Source organism: Lissotriton vulgaris, chromosome 2_1, assembly GCF_964263255.1.
Source record: "Lissotriton vulgaris chromosome 2_1, aLisVul1.2, whole genome shotgun sequence".
NCBI classification, from domain to species: domain Eukaryota; kingdom Metazoa; phylum Chordata; class Amphibia; order Caudata; family Salamandridae; genus Lissotriton; species Lissotriton vulgaris.
In genome coordinates, this window is record NC_141687.1 from 856,449,362 (window position 1) to 856,473,907 (window position 24,546).

The window sequence follows — 24,546 nt, forward strand, 5'->3', positions numbered from 1 at the left end:
ATCCTGTACTAACCCTCTACCACTCAAACACTCAAAGAACGCTCCTCAAACACTCTACTATTGCTCTACCCATCTTATACCCCTTATCTACACTTATAACCCTATACACATCGAGTTGCACTCTAACTATTTTCTACCCTTCTACACCTCTAATACCCCTCTACTAACAGTATATCCCTCTAAAATTCCTCTTCTAACACTCTAATCATACTATAACCCTCTACCCTTATACCCTCTTCTACACCTCAAATAAGCCTCTACCATTCTAACACAATATTATCACAAATATCACTGTCTATCCTTCTAACCATATCAACAAATACCCCTCTAACATCACTCTGATAACTATCTAGTACCCCTAGAACCACCTTTTACACTAATTAAACTGTAATAGCCCTCTTTATCCACAATAACACTCTACTACAACTCTAGCTTTCTACTGCAACTCTAACACTATACACATATACTATATATTAATATTCACTTTGCTTACTTTCTTTACTTTAGTACACCCATAAGAAACAATATATATTATGGTAATTTAATATATGCTACTAATCGTACGTTAAATGCTTTAACCTCTAAGCTCATAAACAAACTAGTAGAGTAAGTTTAAAATAAACAAATATTGTGGGAAACAAAAGATTTTAATTAGTAACTCCTAAGATGACATACTAGTATCATGCATTACATTGCTTTCCTAATTAAACACAAAGAAAATATCCATAGATACCACTACGACAACTTTAAATAAAAGTTGTATACAACATATTACCTACATTCAACTACCCCTCTAATAACACTCTTCAACAAATACACTAACACTCTTCTACACCTATACTACCCCAATTCTACACTTATACTACAAAACGAATCCTTTACTTCCCCCACCACTCTAACACTCTACTAACCGTCCTCAAAAAATCTAATATCGCTCTACACATCTTATACCCATCATCTACCCTTCTAACCCTATACCCATCTACATCTTTACTACCATTCTAGCACTAAAATACCCTTCTAACACTCTACTAACCCTATAGCCCTCTACTATCCCTCTTCTAACACTCTACTACAGTATAACCCTCTACACTTATACCCTCTTCCAACCCTATACTACCCCTCAAAACTCCTAACACAACCATATCGTTACTTAACACATATTAATAAAACAATAAATAACACAAACACAACACATAATGCAACTCGCTACACACAAAAAACATATAAAAATACCTTACATTAAAAAAACGAGACCTATTGGCTATGCCAATGCTCGTTTAATACTGCATTGTCAAATCCTGCTTGAGTGTCAAAGGCTGCTTTACAGGTCTTCGGAGTGTTCAAATACCACTTTGGAGCACACTTAAAAGGCAGAGAACAGAATGACAAGATAATTATTGTGTGTCCACTGTCTGGTTGCCGAAGGACCTGATTTGTCCCATCATTCTTCTGTCTCTGGAGTTTACATATAAGACTAGGGGCACACTTGAAAGGAAGGGAAACAGGATTTCAAAACAATTCTTCAATATCCACTGTCTGATTGATAATGAATTATGTTTTGTTCTGCCAGACTTCTGTAACTGAATTTATAGATGAAGCCCATCTGCTCTGTGCCATATAACACAGGGGGTAGAACTCAGGTTAATTTACTGATGTTGAAAATTTAATCCTGACAAGGGTTGTGAGTATTCCTTGAGGTGGGTAGTCACCCCCCTTCATAGATTATTTGGTAATAGCACTGAATAACAACCAATGGCACACTCCTAAAGCTGGACCGCACCATAAGATTAAGACCAACTGTTAGATTGGCCTGCCTGTGTCAGTATTACCTGCTCACATGCGGAGCCTGTTTCTGGCCTTTGGTGGGGTCCCGGAGGCCCAAAGGGCCTTAAAGTGTGAAGCCATGTGAATGTCTTCCGGACCTAGGCTGCAATGGCCGGCCGTAGTACTCTGGAAGTCAGTGATTGTTTGACTGGGTCTACCGGTAGAGTCTCTTTCTATAATACATCTCCTCTGTCTTTACTGGTATGCATTTGCTATTGATTTGTATTCACCATGCTTATGTCACTGACTATCGCACCACTACATGTCCCATTCACTGACTATTGCAGGCATTACATGTCCTATCACATCCTATTGGTCAATTGACCTGCAGCTTTCAAGAAATGGCAGACATATCAGTCAGCTACCCAGAAGGCTAGAAATTTCAGAAACGCTGCAATGGCTTTATTAATCCAGCAGTTACATTCCGGGCCGGACTGGGAACCCAAAGCAGGGCTAGCAATTTTGTTTGGCCAGCGCTGGGGAGCGGGTTATTGGGGGCTCCAAGTGGGGAGCACTGCTGCTTTTGTTACTTAGAGGCGCTATTGCAGCACCACCGTAAAAACAAAACCGGCCGCAACTACTGCAAAACCGGCCCCACCCTTCCAGCCTCCCAGGAAAACGCCTTGGTCCTCTACGGGCAGGCCGGCCCTGGTCACATTTCAGGTTCACAGCACATTTCAAGACACTCTTGTATCTACTGAGTAAGAAGCTGCCCACTTCAGTTCACACGAGGTCATAAATATTGTTTGTTTAAATTAATTCATTTTGGAATGGTCACAGAACTATTTTAAGATGGCCTCCTGCCAATAGCACAAGGAGTCGCAAACATAGGTAAAAAAAATAGAGACAGAGATGCTGGCGAACAAGCATAAGATCCGGGTGAGAAAGGGAGTGGAGTTTGAGGTGGAGGAAGAGCGGGGAGTGAGAGAGGGAGGGAGAGAGAGAGAGAGAGAGAGAGAGAGAGAGAGCGAGCGAGCGAGTGAGAGAGATATCCTTCCAATGTACTGCCAAGCAAGTCCGACATCAGCAGTGCAAGTAGACCTCATTCAGTCAGAACACTGTGAGACATTTATGCTCCTGCTGGAGAAAGACAAGAATGGGGAGTAAAACCATCGAAACAAGCACTAGGAAGAGAGATAGACACAAAGCCATCCAATCATGAGCAAGGGGCTGGCCAAAAGCCCACTCTATGTATATGCAATGTTTTGTAAACAAAAGGTCAAGCCACATGTGCAGCTGATAGGTAAAAATGTTACATCAACTTAAACAGCCCAGTCAATAATTCGATCATCATGTTAGTAAAATGTGTGCTCTGCAGCTTTTGAAAAAACACAAACTGACTGTAAATTGAGCTCCCGTTTTTAGGCCAGAACGTTTCTTGAAAGTAATCAGTGAGTTAGGCATGTATAACAGCTAAACATGGCATCTTAAAAACACAGAAAACACGCCTATTTAAAAAATCCTTCACAACCATCCTTGAAATGTTTGGAGAGTCCCTTCAAAGATGGGACACAGCCGCCATATGCATTAAATTCAGGTGAAGCCCTGACCGGTCCTTCAGTCCTTCGCGACCTGATACTACGCACCTTTGGTCATGCATTATCCAAGGAAAAAGAGATATTGTTTCCTTTTACTTCCACCTTCAATAATTCAATATTAAGAAGTAGCAATCCGTCACAAACCAGTACTTTACAAAACAGGAAAATAAATATAAGGGAATTATAGGGATATTTTGTATCAGAAGATCACTGTGGCCAATAAGATCTAAAGTTAAAGCAGCACTTCACAAAAGCATTTATGACTGCATGAAGTAGTACTTAAGTAGTTCTTTATGTATAGTTAAATGCCTTTGTGAATTAGCCCTAAAACATCTGTAATGGGAACACAATGGGAGTATTCATATACAATTAGTAGAAATGAAAAGGACTGTGCCCTCTTAGCGCTTTCCGCCAGGTTCATAAAGTCATTCAATAGTCGTACACCTGTTGTACTACGACAAGTACTCATAAACGCCTTGGTGAGTCTGCAGCAGACCTTCCATAGCCTTCCATCGCAGAAAGTGCACCACAGTGTTGGGGCCTGGGCGCAGGTCCTTGTGACTTGGTTATTTCCCACCCCAGTAATCCTCCACTCTTTCCTGGAAGTGCTCTTCAAGCAGCAAGGAAGCTGACAGGTCCCCAGAATAGTACCACGGCCCCGTCTTGGGTTTCTGCTGGACCTATCCAGTGTCGCTTGCAAGTGAGATGTACTGGTGAGCGTCCTCTCCGCACTCTGCTGTGCTTCGTGTCAATGTTTTCGAATTGAACACCATTGGAAGGATGAAAAGCAAAGTCAGACTTTAACACAATTCGAACCAGTGACCCTGCAGGACATATTCATTGGGTTGGCCATCTATACAGCATTCACCACAAACTGAATTACCATTTTCCCGCTAAAATGCCACATATCACTGTACTGCAACTCAGGGTGTCTCCTATTCTCAAACACTAGAGGATAAGCCACCTGGTCAGTGTGGATAAGAATCAAATGACTAAGATCTCTGCAACAGATACTCAACCCAACGAGCTATCCATTTCTCGCAAGCCTGGGGGCCACTTAGATCATTCAACTGGGTGATGAGGTAACTGTGATACCTGCCAACGTACAACAGAGTATATAACCGATCAAATGGTTGGTCTGCGAATTCTGTGGAGTTTGAGTTTAAAACATTTATAGAGCGCACGTTCACCTGGCTGTTTCATGGCGCTGTAATGTACAGAACCCAGAGAACAAAGAAATCAGGGGAGAAGCAGAACAAAACAATCACAGTGGAAAGGCTTGTACAAATAGAAAAGTTTTTAACGCCTTTCGGAAATGTGAATATTGAGTAGAAGATCTAAGGTGGGCGGGGAGAGAGTTCCAGAAAGCGGGGGTAAGTGTGGAAAATGTTGTGCCCCCCCACTTTTTACGCCTAAAGCGGGGAACTGCCAGCAGGTATTGGGAGGATGAGCGCAGCTCCCTGACAGGGGTGTAGACTTTAATTTCCGAAGAAATGAAGGCAGGGGCTGCGCCAACCTGTGCCTGAAAAGTGATACAGCCCATCTTGAACTGAGCTCGTTCTCGGATAGGGAGCCAGTGCAAGGACTTGAGGAGAGGGGTGACATGGTGGGACTTGGCCAGATTATAAACCAGGCGAGCGGCCTGGTTTTGAACCAGCTGTAATCGCCGCAGACTGTAAGCGGGCATGCCACAATATAGTGCATTGCCATAATCGAGGCGAGAGATTACCATCGCCAGGACTATGAGTTTTAAAGCAGAAATTAAAAGAAACGGGAAACTTTACGGATGGTGCGGAGTGAAAGAAAGGAAGAGGACACCACTAGACTGACCTGGGAGTGCAGAGTGAGTTGGTCGTTCAACTTAATCCCAAGGGTTTTCACAGAAGAGGATGGAGAAGGGGTGGGACCCAGGGAGGGGGGGCAAAAAAGAGAGGTCCAGGGACTGGAGCAACCACCTGTCAAAACCAGCTCAGTTTTGTCTGGGTTTAACTTCAGGTGGTTGTAATTCATCCAGTCCCGGATAAAAATCATAACAGACTGGAACTTAAGCATGGAGTCAGGGGATGGGGACAAATTAAAAATAAGCTGAAGGTCGTCCGCATAATTGTAGACGGAGACCTCCATTTACTGAAGGGCAAAAATAAGAGGGGCGATATACAAGTTAAATAAAAGGGGGAGAGAGAGGAGCCCTGAGGAACCCCGCATTGTACCTTCCGGATGTCCGCCGAAAAGTCACCCAGGCGCACTGCCTGGGTGCGGTCCCTCAGGAAGGAGGACAGCCAAACTAAGGCCGAACCTCCAACCCCCGCCGCCCTGACACGTGAGAGTAAGATGTAATAGTCAACCGTGTCAAAGGCGGCTGAGAGATCAAGGAGGACCAGGGCCTGGGGATGGTTAGTGTCCATACCCTCCCTGAGGTTGTCGAGGACCGATAACACCACTGACTCCGTAGAGTGTGCGGGGCGAAAACCAGCCTGACGGGGGGCTAAAACGCCGTTCTCCTCCACAAAAGTACTGAGCGCTCTGGTCACATGGCGCTCCAGTACCTTCCCCAGAAATGGCAACAAGGAAATGGGGCGATAGTTGACAAGAGCGGAGGGGTCCGCGCCAGGCTTTTTAAGGATGGGGACAATGATGGCCGATTTAAGTGGTTGAATAACAATGCCCTGAGACAGTGAGCTGTTAAGAAAATTGAGAGGGGGCTGCACATTTTTCTCATTTAAAGCGTTCAATCTGCAACAAGTAGCCATTATTACAGAACAGGGTTTATGTTTGTGATCCTACTCACAAAAGGAAAGAGTGACCGTATCTTAATGTGCATTGGATTGAACTAAATTGCATACGGCATGATCGCTTAAAATAGTAGGGCTGCTCACACCAATGATAACAGTACAAAGATCCCGAAAATGGATGCTGTGGTTTATAAGCATGAGCGGAAAATCCGTTCCGCTCGCGGATTTCGCGGATTTTTGGTAAATTCGCAATCAGCGAGATTCGCGAATTTCCCGCAAAATCTGCGAACGAAAATCAGCGAACGGAACGGATTGGGTCAAAAGTTCAAGCTGACTTTTGTAACTCTTTTAGAATGGCGCCAGCAAGCTGCCAGAGCCATTCTAAAATAGTTACAAAAGTCAGCTTCAACAGGAAGCTCTAATAGATAAACTAAAGCAGGTACTGCTCAAATTCAGTTACACAATCATTAATCACCCCAAACTTGGGGTGATTAATGATTGTGTAACTTAATTTGACCTTCAACTGGAGCACCTGCTTTACTTTATCTATTAGTGCTTCCTGTTGAAGCTATTTCTAGCTATTTTAGAATGGCGCTAGCAGCTTGCCGGCGCCATTCTAAGTGGGGCTGAGGGCAGAAGGGCACAAAAGTGGGACAGAGGGCAGAAGGGGACAAAAAATGAGTGGGGCAGAAGGGCACAGAAACAAGTGGTACAGAGGGCAGATGGGCATAAAAAACGAGAGGGTGGCAGTGATTAAGGAGGAAAAAAAAAACCGCGAACACGCAAAAATAAAAAAATCCGCGCGAATTCGTGAATTTTGCGGATTGCCAATTCGCAAATTCGCGAATTACCAATTTGCTAAATTCGCCCATGCTTAGTGGTTTAAAGGGTGGTTGATAAGACATATGGTTTGGTTTGAAGGGTGTTTGAGAAGTACAATTTGTAGTTATCAAGCAGTTGTGTGCTCCTAGCTGGGGCAGACAGAGGTTGAGTTACATAAAGTCATCGAGGGCGGTGCTCAGCGTGGAAGTGATGAGCATTGAGGGCAGTTGTGGAAGCAGGTAAGGAGAATGTAAGAAACACTTCTCTGTGGATGGCCGTCTGGTGGTGGCACAAGCACCGCAATCACGCACATAAATACCAGTCACCTGCATCGTAGGACTAACTACAGATCACAATGCCTTCCCACCAAATGGCCCAGATTAAGAGACACAAATCCCCCATCGACAGGGATCACAGGAAACCACATGATCAGTGGAAACCAAACCACATGACCTATATGTTCACCACGCACCAGTACTAAATCCCAGATCATCTCTGCCTTCCCATCACAAGGCTCAGGACAAAACACAACAATGACTAGGCACCAGAAGTTACCTGAATGGTCCAAGCACTGTCTTTCAGCACCAAAGCCCATCTTCTCTCCTTTTTCACTCTATTTCATATGGCAGCTCGGATAAAGGCAAACAGGAGCATTGTCTGTTTGGACCTATGGCCACGACTTACCTCTCAGTTAAGCCATCAACACCATGTTCATCAGCATATCTCATACTCAGCCCACATCACACATACAAACATATTGTAGCTGTACAGCAAACACCAAGTAATTAATGCACACCCCCTCTTAATAACATACTATTAACTCTAACAGAATAAACCCTCTAACTCGTCAAGAATGGAAAGCACTATAAAAATACAAAAATACAATGAAATACAATCAACATATATTCTGGCGTACAGCAAGGTCCTGACATTGCAGACATCATCACACTGTACAACATAGATGCACTCTTTATCAGAGAGACATGGCTCACATTCACGCTTACACATAGCTTAGATATTCTCACAGGCTACAACATCCAATGCACATATCAGATACCCTAGAATGGAGGGCTACTGTGTGAGCCAGAGATACTTGAAAGAAATGCGCTTTAGGCTTTCTCCAGTGGAGTCCAAGCAAGCATGGTCGATGCCCGGTGGAGCTGCCCAGTTAGCTATAGGGGAGATTGGCCTCCGTTATATCACCGCGGCCGACACCTACCCAGCCAGGCATCGGGCACAGCTCCCCTCTCATCTCCGCTGCCTGTCTTCTTCCTCCCCGCCTTGTTGCCGATGCCGCCGTGATTTCTCCAGATGACGGCTGAGGAGCCGGGCTGAGGCTCTCTCCTCCTGACCCTTCTGGTTCGACGGCCACTGCTTTTCTCTACCACTAGCCCGCCTGCCTCGCCTCCCATAAGATGTCTGGGACAATCTTGAGGTTTTAGCAGAGGTAGGAACTACGGCACGGCTCTCCAGGATTATCTGAGCCTGACTAGGACTCATATGCACCCTGCCATTTTGGGACCTCCACCTATTGTCACTCTTGTCCTTGATCCCCCATCTTGCAAACTTGGTCCGTTCCTCCGTCCCCGCTGGTCTCCAGCCGGGCGACCTCTCAATCGTCTTTCTTCTCCACGGATCTGCTCCTCGTTTGTGACTATTGTTTATACTTCTGGTCCCATCTCTGTTTTGTCTCTTTCGCTTTCCTGTCCATATCTGCTTTTCTTACCCTTCCTTTCCATTCTCCCCCTTCCCCTGCCCCTTTGGTTGTTCTTGTCACCGCCCACCTCCCGCTGTTATGGTTTTACCCCTGTTTTTAGTTTGTCTCATTTTACACCATGTTTTCCATCCTTGAGTATTTTCATGTTCTAATGCCCTGCTTTTTTTCTTTTCTGTGCAACATTGTATTATGTATTGTAACTCTTTGTAACTTATTTCTTGCTGATACTCTTGTAAAGAGCTCTGATACCTCCGAGTCTAGCCAGCGCTATATAAAACTCAAATAAATAAAATAAAAATAAACCAGAAAGCGGGTCTTAACATGGGGCCAGCAACATCTACTTACGGGGTTTGCGACTGTTCAGAAAATGAAATATTATTAATAGATTATTAATGTATGCACATACAAAAAGCAAATAGAACATTTTAAAATGCTCTGCACAGCTGAAGGAATTCGAAATTGGAGGCTAGACATGAAGTTGCTCTCTTTATCTTGATTTGTGGAAACAGCACAAGTACAGCAAACAGAACCTAGCATGGTCATTTGGTGGCCTCAATTGAAGTACTGGCAGCAACAAAAGAAGAGCAACTCTAGGAACAAAAAAACAAAGTAATATACTAGGTTCCGGAAAATTACATTTTTCGTTTGGAAATACAATTAAATTTAGAAAAGCTACAACCTTCTTCCTCCCAAAATGAATAAAAAATAGATATTTCTATGTTTTTTGTTTGTGCACAAATACAATTTTTGAATAATGTATGTACCTTTTTCTGTATTTTTGTGTTTTGTTTTCATTTCAAACCATGAACTTTGCTTTTGTGGGGATTTGCAGCTTTCAGTAGTGATTCACTGGGGGTCGCCAGCAGTCAAAAGTTTAGGAACTGCTGCCCTAAGCAATACAGCAGCATTCTGATCATTCAATGCCCTCACCTGCTGCTTTCCACTCTCACATCCATGCAACCATTTTCACAGACCTCCCAAAATCAAAAATGATTTCACTGATGAAATCTGAGACCTCATTGCATTGCCTCTTCCCCGTTCAACTTTGCCACCCTAAACTCCTTGGAGATTTCAATCTTCCCTGAGGCTCATGTGCCAATAAACTGAAAGATGCCCTTGCCTCTCTCCTCTACACACCGGAGTAAGTAACACATCGTCAAAAGTATCCACTGCAAAGTATCCACTGCAAAGGCAATACCTTTGACTTAATCAGAAATGCCTTTCCATAATCCAGGGCATGCCCCTGATACCCCTGGATTGAACCAACCATCTTGCTATCCCCTTCACTCTCCTCCATGGCATAAAAATACATCAAGGCCAAAATATATGAGAACAATAACATATTGATCCTTCAAAAACTTGCCCACAGACTTGCTCCACATATAACTCATGAAAATCAATCAACATTCAACAACTGACTTCAAAACACTCCTCATAGTATATGACACATGTATGTATACCAATGCACCATTGAAAACCACTGAAAACACAACTCTTTGAACCTGAACAAGAGCATACAGAGAAAAACTGGGCCATTTGCAGACAGAAAAAGAAATGCAGCTAGACCAAAGCCCCTGACAAATGCCATCATCTCAGAACACTCGGCTTTGTATGTGTGTGGGTTTGTGTGTCCTAGACGTTTATAGCTGTTTATTTCTTTCCATGAAATTGCATGGTTCATTGCATCACCTTATTTGTTTCGGAGAGTATTGACTATGTTAAGAATCTGTTGTTGTACTATTGTGGTAGCAATGATTAGCCAAGTATATGGCTATGGTGCTTTTGTGTTTTGTGGTCTGGCTTTGAGAAATGCTTTGGTGAGCTAGGCATGCGTAGCTGAGGTGGAAAATGCTATATGGCTTTGATGTTTAGTAGTACTTACGAGAATACATGGAGGTCTGTTTAATGTGTTTTTTGGAGTGCAAAGATCTTTGAAGATGAATCAGATTGAGTTGCTCTATTGGCTGGTTTGTGGTAATCGTGCTGGTAGCCCCGATGACAGCTGACTAAAGGTCATATGTGTTGATATATGTGATATAGTTTGTTTGATGTGTTGTGTTGGATAGTTGAGCGTGGCTTATCATGGAGGAACGTGCTGTTATCATCCCAGTGATAGGTGGTCATGCCACATGCATGAGCTGTGCTGTACTTATTTGAATGGTTGATGGTTGATGGATAGTTGTATTGGAAGCAGGCAAACAATAACAAACAGTGCAACCTTTATAATGTTGATGTGTTGAAGTAGTACATTGATAACTACTATTTCCCAGAATGTAGCCCATAAAATGCATACACCTGGTTCTCACGATTGGGATTAGGGGTCAATTGAATGTATCCTTCTTCCCACAGAACTGGCAGAATTTGGCCACTCCACGTTACTCTTGTAATGCAGAGTTCCAGTCAAAATCCACCAAATTGCAGTGTGGAGGATTTTTTCCCATGAAGCTCCAGAAATGCGAGCTGGCGAGTGCGAGTGAAATTCGGTGTCCCCTAGTGCAATTTTCTAATACAGGCAGTTGTGAGTGGTCGTGGTCAGAGGGCTGCTTCTCAAGTAGATTTGCTGCCACTCAATTTGAATTTCTACTGTACAACTTGAATGGCCGCACACTCGTACACAATACATGGTGCCGTTCACGGTTATTTTTCAAAGCAGCTCATGCTATCTGAAGAAATTTGTAGCACCAGCAGTGTAACATGCATACTTTCAGCCCGTTGGCGGAACTCCGTGGAATCTCGCGAAGTTTTTATGTAACTCTGCGGAATTCTGGGGAATGAAACTCTGTGAGGCCTGCCCACCCTTGATTAGGACATACTAATGCTATCATGCATCTTTAACATGAACATAAGTATCCTCAAGGCATCCACTATTATGTGAAAAGGGATCGCCTGTGCACCAAAACTCATATCAATCCACATGCCAAAAGTCCCATGCAGTCTAAAGGTATAGATCGATACATCTAAAGATATAGTCGCTATATCGAAACGTATAGCCCCTATGTGCCAATCGAGTGACTATGAAGAATATCCATATGCAGGCTACATTTTGTATTTCGAGGAAGATTACAGAAGAATGACAGGGTTGCGCAGGGAGAGGTGAGGGAAATCCACAAAGAACAGCAGTCTCGCCTCTTTATCAGTTACAGTACAGAGTGCATTATGAAGATCCCATCTGAACTAATATGCATGCTTGGCATATTGAGTTCTTCCTGTTCCATCTTAGCTCTAACAATGACATCAAAGTGCTGGCTTGGCCTACTCAGATTCCTAGTGTCCCTTCATAACTATTAGAAGTAAACTATTTACTGCAAAATAAGAACCAAGACAAGTCTGATATAAGAGGAAATATTTTAGCCCCAAGGAAAGCATTTGTATTATTAGTGAGCATTTAATACCAGTTGGGTGCTCTCAAATTTTGATGAATGGAACAAAAGAAGCTGCTTAGATCCAAGGACAAACCTAAACAGATGTACATTGTGAATATAGAGAATTATTACGGTTGCAGGTGAATAGTTGTCATATTACTATCAAGGTATGAGGTTGTCTCGCAACCTACACAGAGATCAGAAATGTACTTATGTCGAAAACTGGGCTAAAAGAAAACGTAGCAATAATGGTCAGCTTTAGATTCTTGGAAGACACCTAGAGCCTTTACCTACAACTCATGGAAGTCAATACATTCACCAAACAGAGGCACACACACATTCACACCACTGCTAGCAGATCTTGACAAGCTAGATCTGGCTCCAGTCTGTGATGGACTACTCGGCTCTGTGTGGAAGGTCACCTCAGGATACCAAAAATACTGAATTCACATATCAGTCGTTGTCTGTGTGTTATACATATGTCAAAAACATACCAGGGAGTGCTGGACAGTGTAGGTCCTGAGCTAATCGCCCCCTCCGTCACACATACTGGAAAAGTGCACTTTCACATCTGTGTAGGGTGGCCACCTGTGGGTACATTTATGACACAAGTCTGTTGTCCATGATTATCTCTTTTAGCCATGCCTTTTGTTTGTCGTTGTGGATAATTGCAGTGATCAGTGGAAGGCCTGTGACCAGTCAGACCTTTGAACAGCCATGCTGTGCCCACTGCTTTGAGGAGAAAAGGAACAGGGCCAGGCCAACCTGCAGCTGCTCCCCTACACCAACCCTCAGAGTTCTGCACTAGGCAGCACAGTTTTTCTGCTGCAGGACCAGCATAACAAAGTATGGAAACTGTAACCCTGAGTGCGATGGAGGAGGGGTCAGAGACAGAGCTAGAAAGTACAAGATAGTATGAAACTATTTGTTTAGCCTTTCACCTAAATATAATGTAAACATCTTAAATAGAAAGTAAACAAGTTAGATGAATCTGTAAGAATTGCATAGTTCTGGTAGGAAACCTTAGTTGGTTAATCCAATTATTTCCGATGTGTGTGTGTGTCTAACTGGACGGGCCACCAATTTAAATCCTGTTGGGTGCACCGAGGAATAATGACATAAATATAGCGAAACTAAACCCAAGCCTGTGACAGAAAGAACTGTTAATATCTATGTAAAAGGAAGAAAAATAATTGCAGGCAGTATGAGATAGTCATCTGCAGTTTAAAATGTAAAATAATTGTATTACACACTGTATTAGATCGCTCCCGCAGCAACTTTTAGATTTGCTGATTAACTGGTCACGCACATTTACATTTCTTTCAGGTAACAGACACCCTGGCTAAAAAGGATTTATTCTTCTTTAGCTCTATGTCCCTCCTCTTGCTTCACAGTACAGGAAACCCTCTCTTCCCCTTTCTCCCCGAGGCAACTCAGGATGAGCATTAATGATTCAGAAGCAGTTGTTTTTATAACAAAATGGATGGGAACTGTAGCAGGGATTCTGCTCATACACAGAACTGTGCATAGAGACTTGGAACCTCAGTGAATTAGTGTGTGCCAAAACTCACCTTAGTAGCCACAATCCCCTACCAGACTAACAATCAGTGTCCCATTGGTTCTACCATACCCCCAATGATTAGACAACCCAGAAAATGGAGCTTAGAATACCTCAGGCAATGTGGAACACATGAACACTCTTTCGTTATACACTCATGCTAGTCCAAAACAGGGAGTAAATGAAGACACGTGCAAGTTTTAAATATTTATTTCTAATGCCGTGTTCTCAGGCGCAGTATCTTAGCTAATACAAGCAGACATATTATAAGCAACAAGATTGTCAGCATAGTTACTATTCCATAAAATACATGAGAAAGCATGTTAAAATGCCAAATGGAAATAGACTAGATTACACCTAGATTTCACGCTCCCTTGCTATTAGGTTATTTTATATCTACAGAAGGTCTCTTGGGTTTACAAGGGTGGCCCCATACATCTGGTCCTAGTAGAAATGGATCACATAATTTTCTACACTTGCTCTCTGCATGCGAATGTTCTCCAAAGTGTGTGAGCATGCCTGCGCGGCGCATTATTAAACGCGCCAAAATCAGAGGTGGCCACATCTGCATATATGTTATGTCTAGAACGTGCGCTGATCAGACCGATCAACCACTGTGTTGAAATAACCTTGAAGGCCTTGGCACTCACTGTTCAGACAAAGCTTACCAAGCAAACTGCTAGTATAGAAAAACATAATATTCTCGTGTGAAGCAAAACAGTCCTCTAGACTCTAAACATTTGTAATAATGTGTGTCGTGTGCAAAGGCACATAATCACTCTGTTCATTTATTTTTCAACCTCCTCCTCTCTCGCCTTCCCTTTTCCCTGTCTATTCCCTACTCTCTACTAGTGTTGCTATTCCTCTCTACATCTCTCTCTTTGTTCTTTCTCCCTCTCTCTCTGTATTCTGCTGTTTTTTCTCTTTTCTCTTTTCTCTTTTCTCTTTTCATCCCTTACTCGGACACCGTCAGCATGTCTCAGTATCTCTTTTTCGCTCTCTACTCTACCCTCTGTAATCCTCTCTTCTTTCTTTTACCATCCGCTCTCTCTCATCTGGCCAACTTCACTCACTTTCTGCTCACTTTCTTCTTCTCCCACTGTTCTAGCCTTCTGTCTGCATGTCCCTCCCTCTCTCTCTCTTGCTTAATATATATATATATATATATTTTATAAATATATATTCACTGAAAAAACCAATGGTTACAGGCAAGTTATAGTTAGGTGAACGTTTTACCCACAAAAAACCATAGAAATTCAGCAGTTATAGTTATACTTATATTTATCGGAAGAAACTCGTGGCCTAAAGTTACTTAACGGCATGAGTTATAGTTTCTTCAGATAAGTATAAGTATAACTATAACTGCTGAATTTCTATGGTTTTTTGTGGGTAAAACGTTCACCTAACTATAACTTGCACAAAAGACTATACTTTACACAAAAGACTATACTTTACACAAAAGACTATACATGACCTTTACAACTAGCAGTCAGAAAGTTTTGAAGAGTGACAGCAAAGTAAAAACAACTGCTGACTGCCTTTCTATTAATGAATTGAATCGCTGTGGGAATTAAAACATTTTCATGCGGGCATCCTACACACGGCGGCGCATAACATCCAGACCCTGAAGAAATATGATCAAATCATCCCCACCCTGCTAGACCTCCACTGATTCACCCGGCCAGCATTCTCCATCTTAAACAGCAGGTACATCATTTACAAAGCTATCACAATCAGATCCCCGATCTTGTAGACGAGCTCACCATCTCGGACGGTCCTCGGCACATAAGCTCGCCATCTCTGATGGTCCTTGGCACACAAGCTTACCATCGCTGATGGTCCTCGGCACACAAGCTCGCCATCTCTGATGGTCTGCGGCACTCAAGCTCATCATCTCTAATTGTCCTCGGCACACAAGCTCATCCTCTCTGATGGTCCTTGGCACACAAGTTCACCATCTCTGATGGTCCTCGGCACACAAGCTCATCATCTCTGATGGTCTTCGGCACACAAGCTCACCATCTCCGATGGTCCTCCGCACACAAGCTCACCATCTCCGATGGTCCTCGACACACAAGCTCACCATTTCCAATGGTCCTCGGCACACAAGCTTACCATCACTGATGGTCCTCGGCACACAAGCTCGCCATCTCTGATGGTCCTCGGCACACAAGCTCACCATCTCTGATGGTCCTCGGCACACAAGCTCACCATCTCTGATGGTCCTCGGCACACCCGCAGTCAGCACGCAATCAGACTGCATGATAAGAACTGTAAAAAAGAAAAAAAATGACAATAGGCTTTTTCCATTTCTGCACCCAGAATCTGGAACAGCATGACCGCATTTACGAGGACCAGCCAACGATGCTCTAATTTAGGAACGAGATGCAGACTCACCTCTTTAAAGAACACTAGATCACAATGTATCTACCTTCCACAACTCAGCTTCCTCTCCTATTACTCTCGGACTTTAAGCTTGCCTTTGACCATGTACAGCAGTCTTTTGGCCAGGTTTGCACCACAGAGAGAACATAGATGCCTACAGTGTCCGACTTACTTTGACTCATTTCCTGCAGCGAATGTCACAGCCAAGATGGACGGAGGCTCAGGCCACAGGGAGTGTTATTTTCCTGCTGTCACCTAGGGCCAGAGCCGCCATTTAACATGCCAGTCCCAGATATTTGTCTGAAGCAGCAAAACTCTTTCATTATTGGAAACTGTTTCATTCAATTCGAAGTGCACTATTTCCATCAAAAGGAGTAGATTTAACATTTGGTGCTTTGCTCTTATCTGAGAATTAATACAAAGCCATTACCTTTTTTTTTTTAATTGAGTGACTCAATTTATTTATTCTTACTCATTACGTTGTGTGTTTTTCAAGGGGCTAACTAAGGTGACTTAAACCTACCCTTTGTTTTGTTTTTATTTCTAGGCTTAGCTATCCTTTTTCATGTAGAAGAGATACAGGGAATAGCTGAATGTTTTTTCCATAGTTCATTCTGTGAAAACAGTTGAATTTAATGTTTAATATCTAGCACTCAAGCAGTTAGGATCCTGTATCAGAGTGCCAATAAAAATATAACACAATCATACATTTTATACACCAGTCGCAAATGGTTTTTAATAAGACCCCGACATCGACCACATGAGTTTGACAAATTTATGATAATACCATAAATACATAGCTTTTTAAAGCAATCTCTCTATCCTTAAATGCCTGTTTCATCACTGATTGTCAGGCATCCAAGTTATTCTGCTGTGGCCCTCCAAATTCTCTCTTCTGTCCAGTTCATTTCAATAAAAGGTTCAAGTAGGATAAGCGAATTGATGGCAGACGAGAAGACCCCTAAATATGTGAAAGGTCAACAGCGATGTCTCAGGCAGTCACCTTTGAAAAGATGTGCATGGTGATGAGATGAATATGGCTTGTAGGCCATTGAAGTGGAGGGGAGTGGCTGACCTACGGGTGTGGTGGTTGTTTGCGGAGACATTTTTCTTATAAAGAGCTATCACGTCTGCAGATATCTTGTCCCAAGCAGTATTGCTACTGGGCCTAGTTGAGGATGCAATGTATATATTTAGAGAGGGAATAAAATAGAGACAGAGTGGATGATTGTGTGCTCAGGGCAGCAAAACCTTTAAGGCTAGCCCTGCTGAGTGCTGCCCAAGCCTGACTGGCAGCATGAAAACCAAACAGCGGCCACTCAGCAGATGGGCACCTCCCATTCCTTTCCCCAATGGCACTTCCTCTTCCCCACCTTCTGGCAGGGGGGACTGGGAGGTACGTGACGTCACTGGCATGCGTTCCCTCTGGCGCGCAAACTAGCCCATCCCCTTTATTCAAAACTTCACACACCTCGCACAACAACATTTTGAGGCGTTAAATCAATTTCACCCCCGCTTCCAAGATGCAATGTAGACTAAATTGATGAAAGGAACAGGTAGCATATTTGTATTAAAGATTGTATGTTGTATCACTGTTTTGAGTTGGACAATAGCATGCTCTATATATATATATATATTACTACGGGCAACTTTACTAACTGCTTCTTTACTTTTTCTTCTCAGATCGTACTTGGATCTCACAAACTGCACATATCTGATCGCACAGAGGCTTGACTGCTTCTGGCCCAACCAGGCTGTGGACACCTTCTTCACCTCCATCCACCGGCACTACTTCAGAAATTGCTCTCTGACGGGGCGGTCTGTGGCAGATCCTCCCTACCATATCATGTGCTCCCTAATCGTCATCCCGATCCTGGTCACTCTTCTCATGACCGGACTGGTGGTGTGGAGGAGCAAGAGGAGCGAGGGCATTGTGTGAGAAGACCCCATACCCTTGCTGTGGGAAAGGCATGAGCAGTGGTGTATATTTCGTGCAAGGCCTTCCCACAGCACTTGGACTTACTTTTTGTCTGTGGACTTACGTCAAGTGGATCCAGAAGGTACTCCATACAAGGTGGTTTTGCTGCTACTGCCGTCCAAGGTTCACACCACATGACCGAAGAGGTCAATGGAGAGAAGTTGTAAAAAGGGACTATTTTGAACATGAGTCAGACAAAACTGAGTTCTCATATGGCCAGTGATGTGGGGTATGAGGCTAGTAATGTGGGAAAGAGCGAAACTTCCGTCAAATGTGTAAAACCAGTGACATGGAGAATGACATTTAAACTTAAATGTTGGCCAGTGTTGTAATGAATGAGACTCGTCAGACGATGTGGAAGGACAGTGATGTGTAAAAAGACCCTATAGAAGTGTGTGGAGCTAGTGGTGTGCGAATGTGTGATACTCTCTTGAAGTGCGAGAGAGATAGTGATTTGGACAATGGCACACCATTGAAGTGTGGGTGGGCCACTGATGTGTGTAATGAAACTCCATTGTAGTGTGGGAGGGTCACTGGTTAAGGCAATGAAAACGCATTCCTCTATGGCCCACATCCTTGACCCAGTCATTAACAACATGCAGTAGTATCCAGTCACAGACAGAGCACAAAACAGGAAACGCTAACCCCACCCACCCTCCGGTTAAGGGCTGTAATTACACTAGCCTTACTTTAGCACATCCGGTTATGTTTCCTGTTTGCGATGGGATACGGAGGACGTAGAGGTGACTGCTGGGCGTTTGCCTCCATCAAAATGCCACAGAGTTGCTCCCTCTGCCAGACGAGCACCTATATGAGTGTACGAGAGCCAGTGAAGTAGGCAATGAGACTAAACTGAAGTGTGGGAGAGCCTGTGATGTGGTCAACAAACCTCTAGTGAAGTGTGGGAGGCCTTGTGAGGTGGGCAATGAAACTCCATTGAAGTGTGGTGGGACCAGGGATGTGGGCAATGAAATTCCACTGAAGAGTGGGAGGGCCAGTTATGCGGTTGAGGAAACTACATTTGAGCATGGGGGGTCTGAGTGATGTGCAAACAACTAGATGTGCACTGATGTGAAAGAAGTAAGCTATGGTAAAGGAGTGAGAGTGAAGTGCGTGAGGTCAGTTCAAACACCATTGAATTGTTTGCGATCATTCACACGGCAATGAGTGAGCCTATGCTGAATTAATTTAAGTCAAATTGAGAGAGTCAATGCTTCCAACTGAGTGTCTGGGGATATGCGAATGAGTGAAACTGTATTGTGGTTTATGAAGACAGTGATGTGGGAATCAGTTTTATTCCATTGTGATGAATGAAACAATAATGTGTAAAGGCGCAATACTCTAAAATAGTGTAGGTAGGCAACTCCATTGGAACAAGTGAGACTCCACTGTGTTTTATGACGACACAAATGTGGTAGTGAGTGAGATTCCTTTGTGGTGTATGAAGGCAGTGACAGAGCAATGTGTGAAACTACATTGTGTTGTATAAGGTAACTGCTATGGGAATGAGTTGTACTGTATGAAGATACATTGATGCAGGAATGAGTGAGACTTAATTGTAGTGTGAAAGGTCAACAATTGGAGAAAGAGTGAAGCACAATTGAAATGTATGAGGCCAATGACTGTGGAACGAGTGAGCCTTGAAGAGCACAGGCAGCTTGTTGTGTATTTCCAATGTTAATCTCCGGGAAGCTCCCATCGTGCCTTAAACTTACTATTTAGGATTGGGACTGGTGACAGGAAGAGGCTAAGACGCCACTGAAGTGTGTAAAATAAGGAAGTGCCCATTACAGTACGAGGCCAGCGCTATGGGAACATGCAAGACCCCACTGAAATGTATATAGTCTAAGAGGAATGTGGGAATGAATGAGATCCTATGGAAGTGTATAAAGTCTATGCGGGAATGAGTGTAACTCCATTAGTGTATGTGACGCCAGTCTAATGTTTAGTGAGTGTGACACCAGTAAAATCTGTGAGGTCAATGATGTGGAAATGAGTGAGACCCCAATGAAGTGTATCAGGACGGAGACGGAAGGAATGAAACTCCATTAATGTATAAGAGGTCAATGATGTGGGAATGAGTGAGACCCCAATGAAGTGTATCAGGACGGAGACGGAAGGAATGAAACTCCATTAATGTATAAGAGGTCAATGATGTGGGAATGAGTGGGACCCCAATAAAGTGTATCAGGACGGAGACGGAAGGAATGAAACTCCATTAATGTATAAGAGGTCAATGATGTGGGAATGAGTGGGACCCCAATAAAGTGTATCGGGACGGAGACGGAGGGAATGAAACTCCATTAATGTATAAGAGGTCAATGATGTGGGAATGAGTGGGACCCCAATAAAGTGTATCAGGACGGAGACGGAAGGAATGAAACTCCATTAATGTATAAGAGGTCAATGATGTGGGAATGAGTGGGACCCCAATAAAGTGTATCAGGACGGAGACGGAGGGAATGAAACTCCATTAATGTATAAGAGGTCAATGATGTGGGAATGAGTGAGACCCCAATGAAGTGTATCAGGACGGAGACGGAAGGAATGAAACTCCATTAATGTATAAGAGGTCAATGATGTGGGAATGAGTGAGACCCCAATGAAGTGTATCAGGACGGAGACGGAAGGAATGAAACTCCATTAATGTATAAGAGGTCAATGATGTGGGAATGAGTGGGACCCCAATAAAGTGTATCAGGACGGAGACGGAAGGAATGAAACTCCATTAATGTATAAGAGGTCAATGATGTGGGAATGAGTGGGACCCCAATAAAGTGTATTAGGACGGAGACGGAGGGAATGAAACTCCATTAATGTATAAGAGGTCAATGATGTGGGAATGAGTGAGACCCCAATGAAGTGTATCAGGACGGAGACGGAAGGAATGAAACTCCATTAATGTATAAGAGGTCAATGATGTGGGAATGAGTGAGACCCCAATGAAGTGTATCAGGACGGAGACGGAAGGAATGAAACTCCATTAATGTATAAGAGGTCAATGATGTGGGAATGAGTGAGACCCCAATGAAGTGTATCAAGATGGAGACGGAAGGAATGAAACTCCATTAATGTATACAAGGTCAATGATGTGGGAATGAGTGGGACCCCAATAACGTGTGGAGACAGTGGTATTATGAAAGAGCAAGATTCAATTCATGCAAGTGATGTCAGTAACATGACAAGTAGCCAAGGCACAATTCCAGCACAAACATGAATCTTCAGAACAAGTGAGATTTGGTTGATTGGTCTCAGCTGTGGGCCGAAGAAGGAGGCACTGCACAGCGAAGGATGCATTATTGCAGGACAGACACTCTGGCAATAAAGATAATGTAGGACCAGGATCTAGGTCTACTAAAGCACACTCCCATCTTTCTCAACGTGCATTGCATATAAAGTGCCTCAGACCACAAAAAGAAGTTAATTGCAAAAATTCACAAATCCCAGCAAGAGACCAACAATTGCCGACAGGTAAATGAAAACAACCACTAATGGGGCCGGCAAAGTGCAGCAACGGATGGAAAAATGCTAAATTATCTTTCAATTTTATGTGGTGTTTTAGAATGTGTATGGACAATGTTAATAAAATGATAATTATTTAGTTTGGAAAGACTTGCCGTTAGATGCTGAGTTCACCTTAAGTTGACACAAAGTTCCCAGGTACGAGCAGGTGTTTCCTTTCAGTGCTGGAGCACAGATGAGGAGTTGTGTGCAGGCTCCTGGTGTAAGCGCCACATAAGAATTTCTTAGCTAGCAATAAAATGACCAAAAAAACTTTGAAGTAGGATCGGAAGGGACGCAGACACTATAAATCCTTCATTCATTCATTCATTCATAGAGCGCATGGCTGCCCTTAGGCTTCCCAGCGCTTGCAATTTGAACTGAAGTTGGTCAGGTAGCACCCTACAGATATTGCGTAAGCAGCCATGTTTGAATTTTTTTGCGGAATTGTGGCTCCCCCTCTATTCGCCTCAGTTCCCTAACACTCAGTTCCTCTGACACTAAGGGGCATATTACCAAGCAATAGCGATAATTATCGCTATTGCTTGGTTAGAGACAAAAATTTACCGCTGAGCTGCGGCGATTTTTACCGCAAATAAACCTTGGTATTATCAAGGTTTATCGCAAATGTGATAAAAATCGGCCGCAATGCATGAATATCGCTGAAAAGTCAGAGATATTCATGCATTACCGAGCTAATGCTCTTAGCCATGTTATCCACCTACCATTGGACAACATGGCTAAGAACTGCTCAGGGCAGGTGTTAGCTTTTGGAGATATTCGCACTTAGCGCGAATATCTCCATAAGTTGGTAATAGGAGATAGCGATGTTAGCGACTGTTTCCAGTCGCTAACATCTTGGCACGCCCACTTTGCATGTCATTAGTGATAAATATCACTGACATGCAAAGTGGGGCCCAAGATGGTCGCTATCTCCTACTAGCTGTCGCTAACTGGTGTTAGCGACAGCTAGGTAATAGGGAGATAATTGTATCACCGGTTTCTTGGCTTTTAAAGCCAAAAAAGCGGAGATAAACCCCCTTGATAATATGCCCCTAAATTCGTGACAGAGCTCTCGAGTCCAATTTCTCCATGTGTTGAAGCACTTAAGTGCCCTCTACAGTCTCCAGCTTTATCCCTTGTTATTACTCAACTTGTACTGCCTTCTGTTGGTAATTGGCTCTTGTAGAATACATGCTTTGTCACGGTTTTCAGACTTGTCCTTCACATGTGTAACTGCAAGATACATTTTAGGGGGACATTAATGACAGTCAAGGATGTCCACCTTGCGCCCAGTAATGGCTAGTGCAGTCTTTGGTTTGAGGCGAGACGTGAGTGAGGTGCTGCAGGCAAACCAGCAAACTGCATTTGAGGTCTAAACGCCACATCTGCGTGAAACCTTCCACATAGGACCAATCTTCATGTCTCCCTAGAAGACACAAAGCCTTGTTTCTTCAGTTCAACCTTATTGAACTGGATGCATTGAGAATAACTGAATCCCATCCACATTGCTCTGAAGGACTTGTCTCCTCAAACTACAAGAATCAGCCTGGCTTCGATTTTATCAAAATTATAATTTGTATTTTTTAGCACTGCTGCGTTCCACACTTTTGCTACTTCTAAGCGCTGTAAGAAACATGCTGGTATTAACTATAGAACAGTTCTTGATCCACTTACCGTGGGAGCACGGAAATCTGTCTGCCTTGCCAGGATTGGTGCTTCAGGATCTGCGGATTACAGCCAATGTCAGAGGCGAGCGATAACTCGCCTAACCATCTTTTCAGTAAGAAAGATGCATTCGACCCATGTATTAAAACTTCAATCATGCGTTCATATCTCATAGGCGTCCTGTGCAGTATCCCTTGCTGGGAGTCAGGACAGAAATGTCTGTGGGAATCCAAACATCTCCTAAAAATAGCTAGGACGGAAACGCTTTAATACCTCAACCTCCTGTGGATTGCCATGACTGAATTCTTGTATTATTTTTTTTATTCTGAATTTTTCTTAAGAGTGAACCAAGCACCGAGTATCTAAGAGAGGCAGGTAAGAGACAGTATAGTCAGAAACGAATAAGCATATTGTCCTGTCAAAAACAATGGGACAGAAAGATTATATAGTCAACTTTTGAGAAAAGAAAATATACATTTAGGGAATATTAACATTTTCATTGTGCAGTGACATTTCTTGGAGTGGAATATGGAGGAAGGTAAGGCTGTTCTACTATCAAAACACAAAGGATTTTGAGCCAGGTATACAAAACTCTTTTGCGATTAGAAACCCTGCGATTTGCAAATTCATAGCCTCGTAACCACAAACTGGTGTGAGTTCATGTGCAAAACCATTTTCCGAACTGGAAAAATATTTCTGGCTTGCAAAAGGGGGTTTACCACTCATTCCAATTCACAGTTAGGACCAGTGCTTGACTTGACCTGGTAGTTGTCTGTGGGGGCCACCAACATTCATTTATGGGGACAGGTACCTAGTTTTCCTGATCTAATATTTTCTGAGAACAAGAGAGAAAACACACAAAGGGAAAAGAAGGAAGAGAAAGATGGGAACCGTCACAAAGGGAGAGACCAGAAACCTGCAAGAGTCAGGCAAAGGGGAAGAGTGGATTAAATGGGCATGAGATAGACTGAAGACTGCACATCCATGGTATTCAGTGTGCTAACATTTAATAGTGCCGGACGCATACATCTGAGCAGAGCTCTGGGTACCGGCACTCATTATTTTACCAATTAAACACTGGCTAGGAGTAGGTGTGAAAGGGACATCCGCTTCTAATTTCTATATGAAATGGTGTGCCGCAGTGATTTGTGATTGCAGTTGCACACCATTGATTTGAAAAGTCAGGCACCTCCAAAAAAGCGATAACCGATTCGCAAAGAGGAATCATGTTGGATGATCAGACGATCATTGCATGGTCTCCACCCATGTCTCTTAAAACAGAAAACTGTGTTTGTAAATTGTAAAGTACCACCTGTACCTTTAAAGATCACGCACAGCTTAAAAAATGTTTGGTGTAGGGAATGAAGACATGGGAATAGAGGGCTTTAGTCCGTTACAAGCCATCATCCCGATTTTGGTACCAACAGCAAGGGGTCGCAGCTAATGATCTGTCAAATT

The 24,546-nt window shown here is 43.2% G+C and overlaps 1 protein-coding gene across 2 annotated transcripts in view; it reads left to right on the forward strand.

Moving 5' to 3' along the window:
• RAMP1 (receptor activity modifying protein 1) overlaps positions 1-21,529 on the forward strand; it is a 567,344-nt gene extending 545,815 nt beyond the window's left edge. The window contains exons 3-4 of one of the 2 annotated variants that reach the window (XR_015308430.1): positions 17,625-20,916; positions 21,002-21,529. Coding sequence is in view for 1 of the 2 variants with exons in the window: in XM_086956337.1 (XP_086812463.1) it covers positions 17,625-17,880 (256 nt within the window). In the remaining variant the exon portion in view is untranslated. Of the gene's footprint in view, positions 1-17,624 lie in introns of both variants that reach the window. The other variant, XM_086956337.1, reaches the window with a different exon arrangement.
• Positions 21,530-24,546: the final 3,017 nt, after the last annotated feature.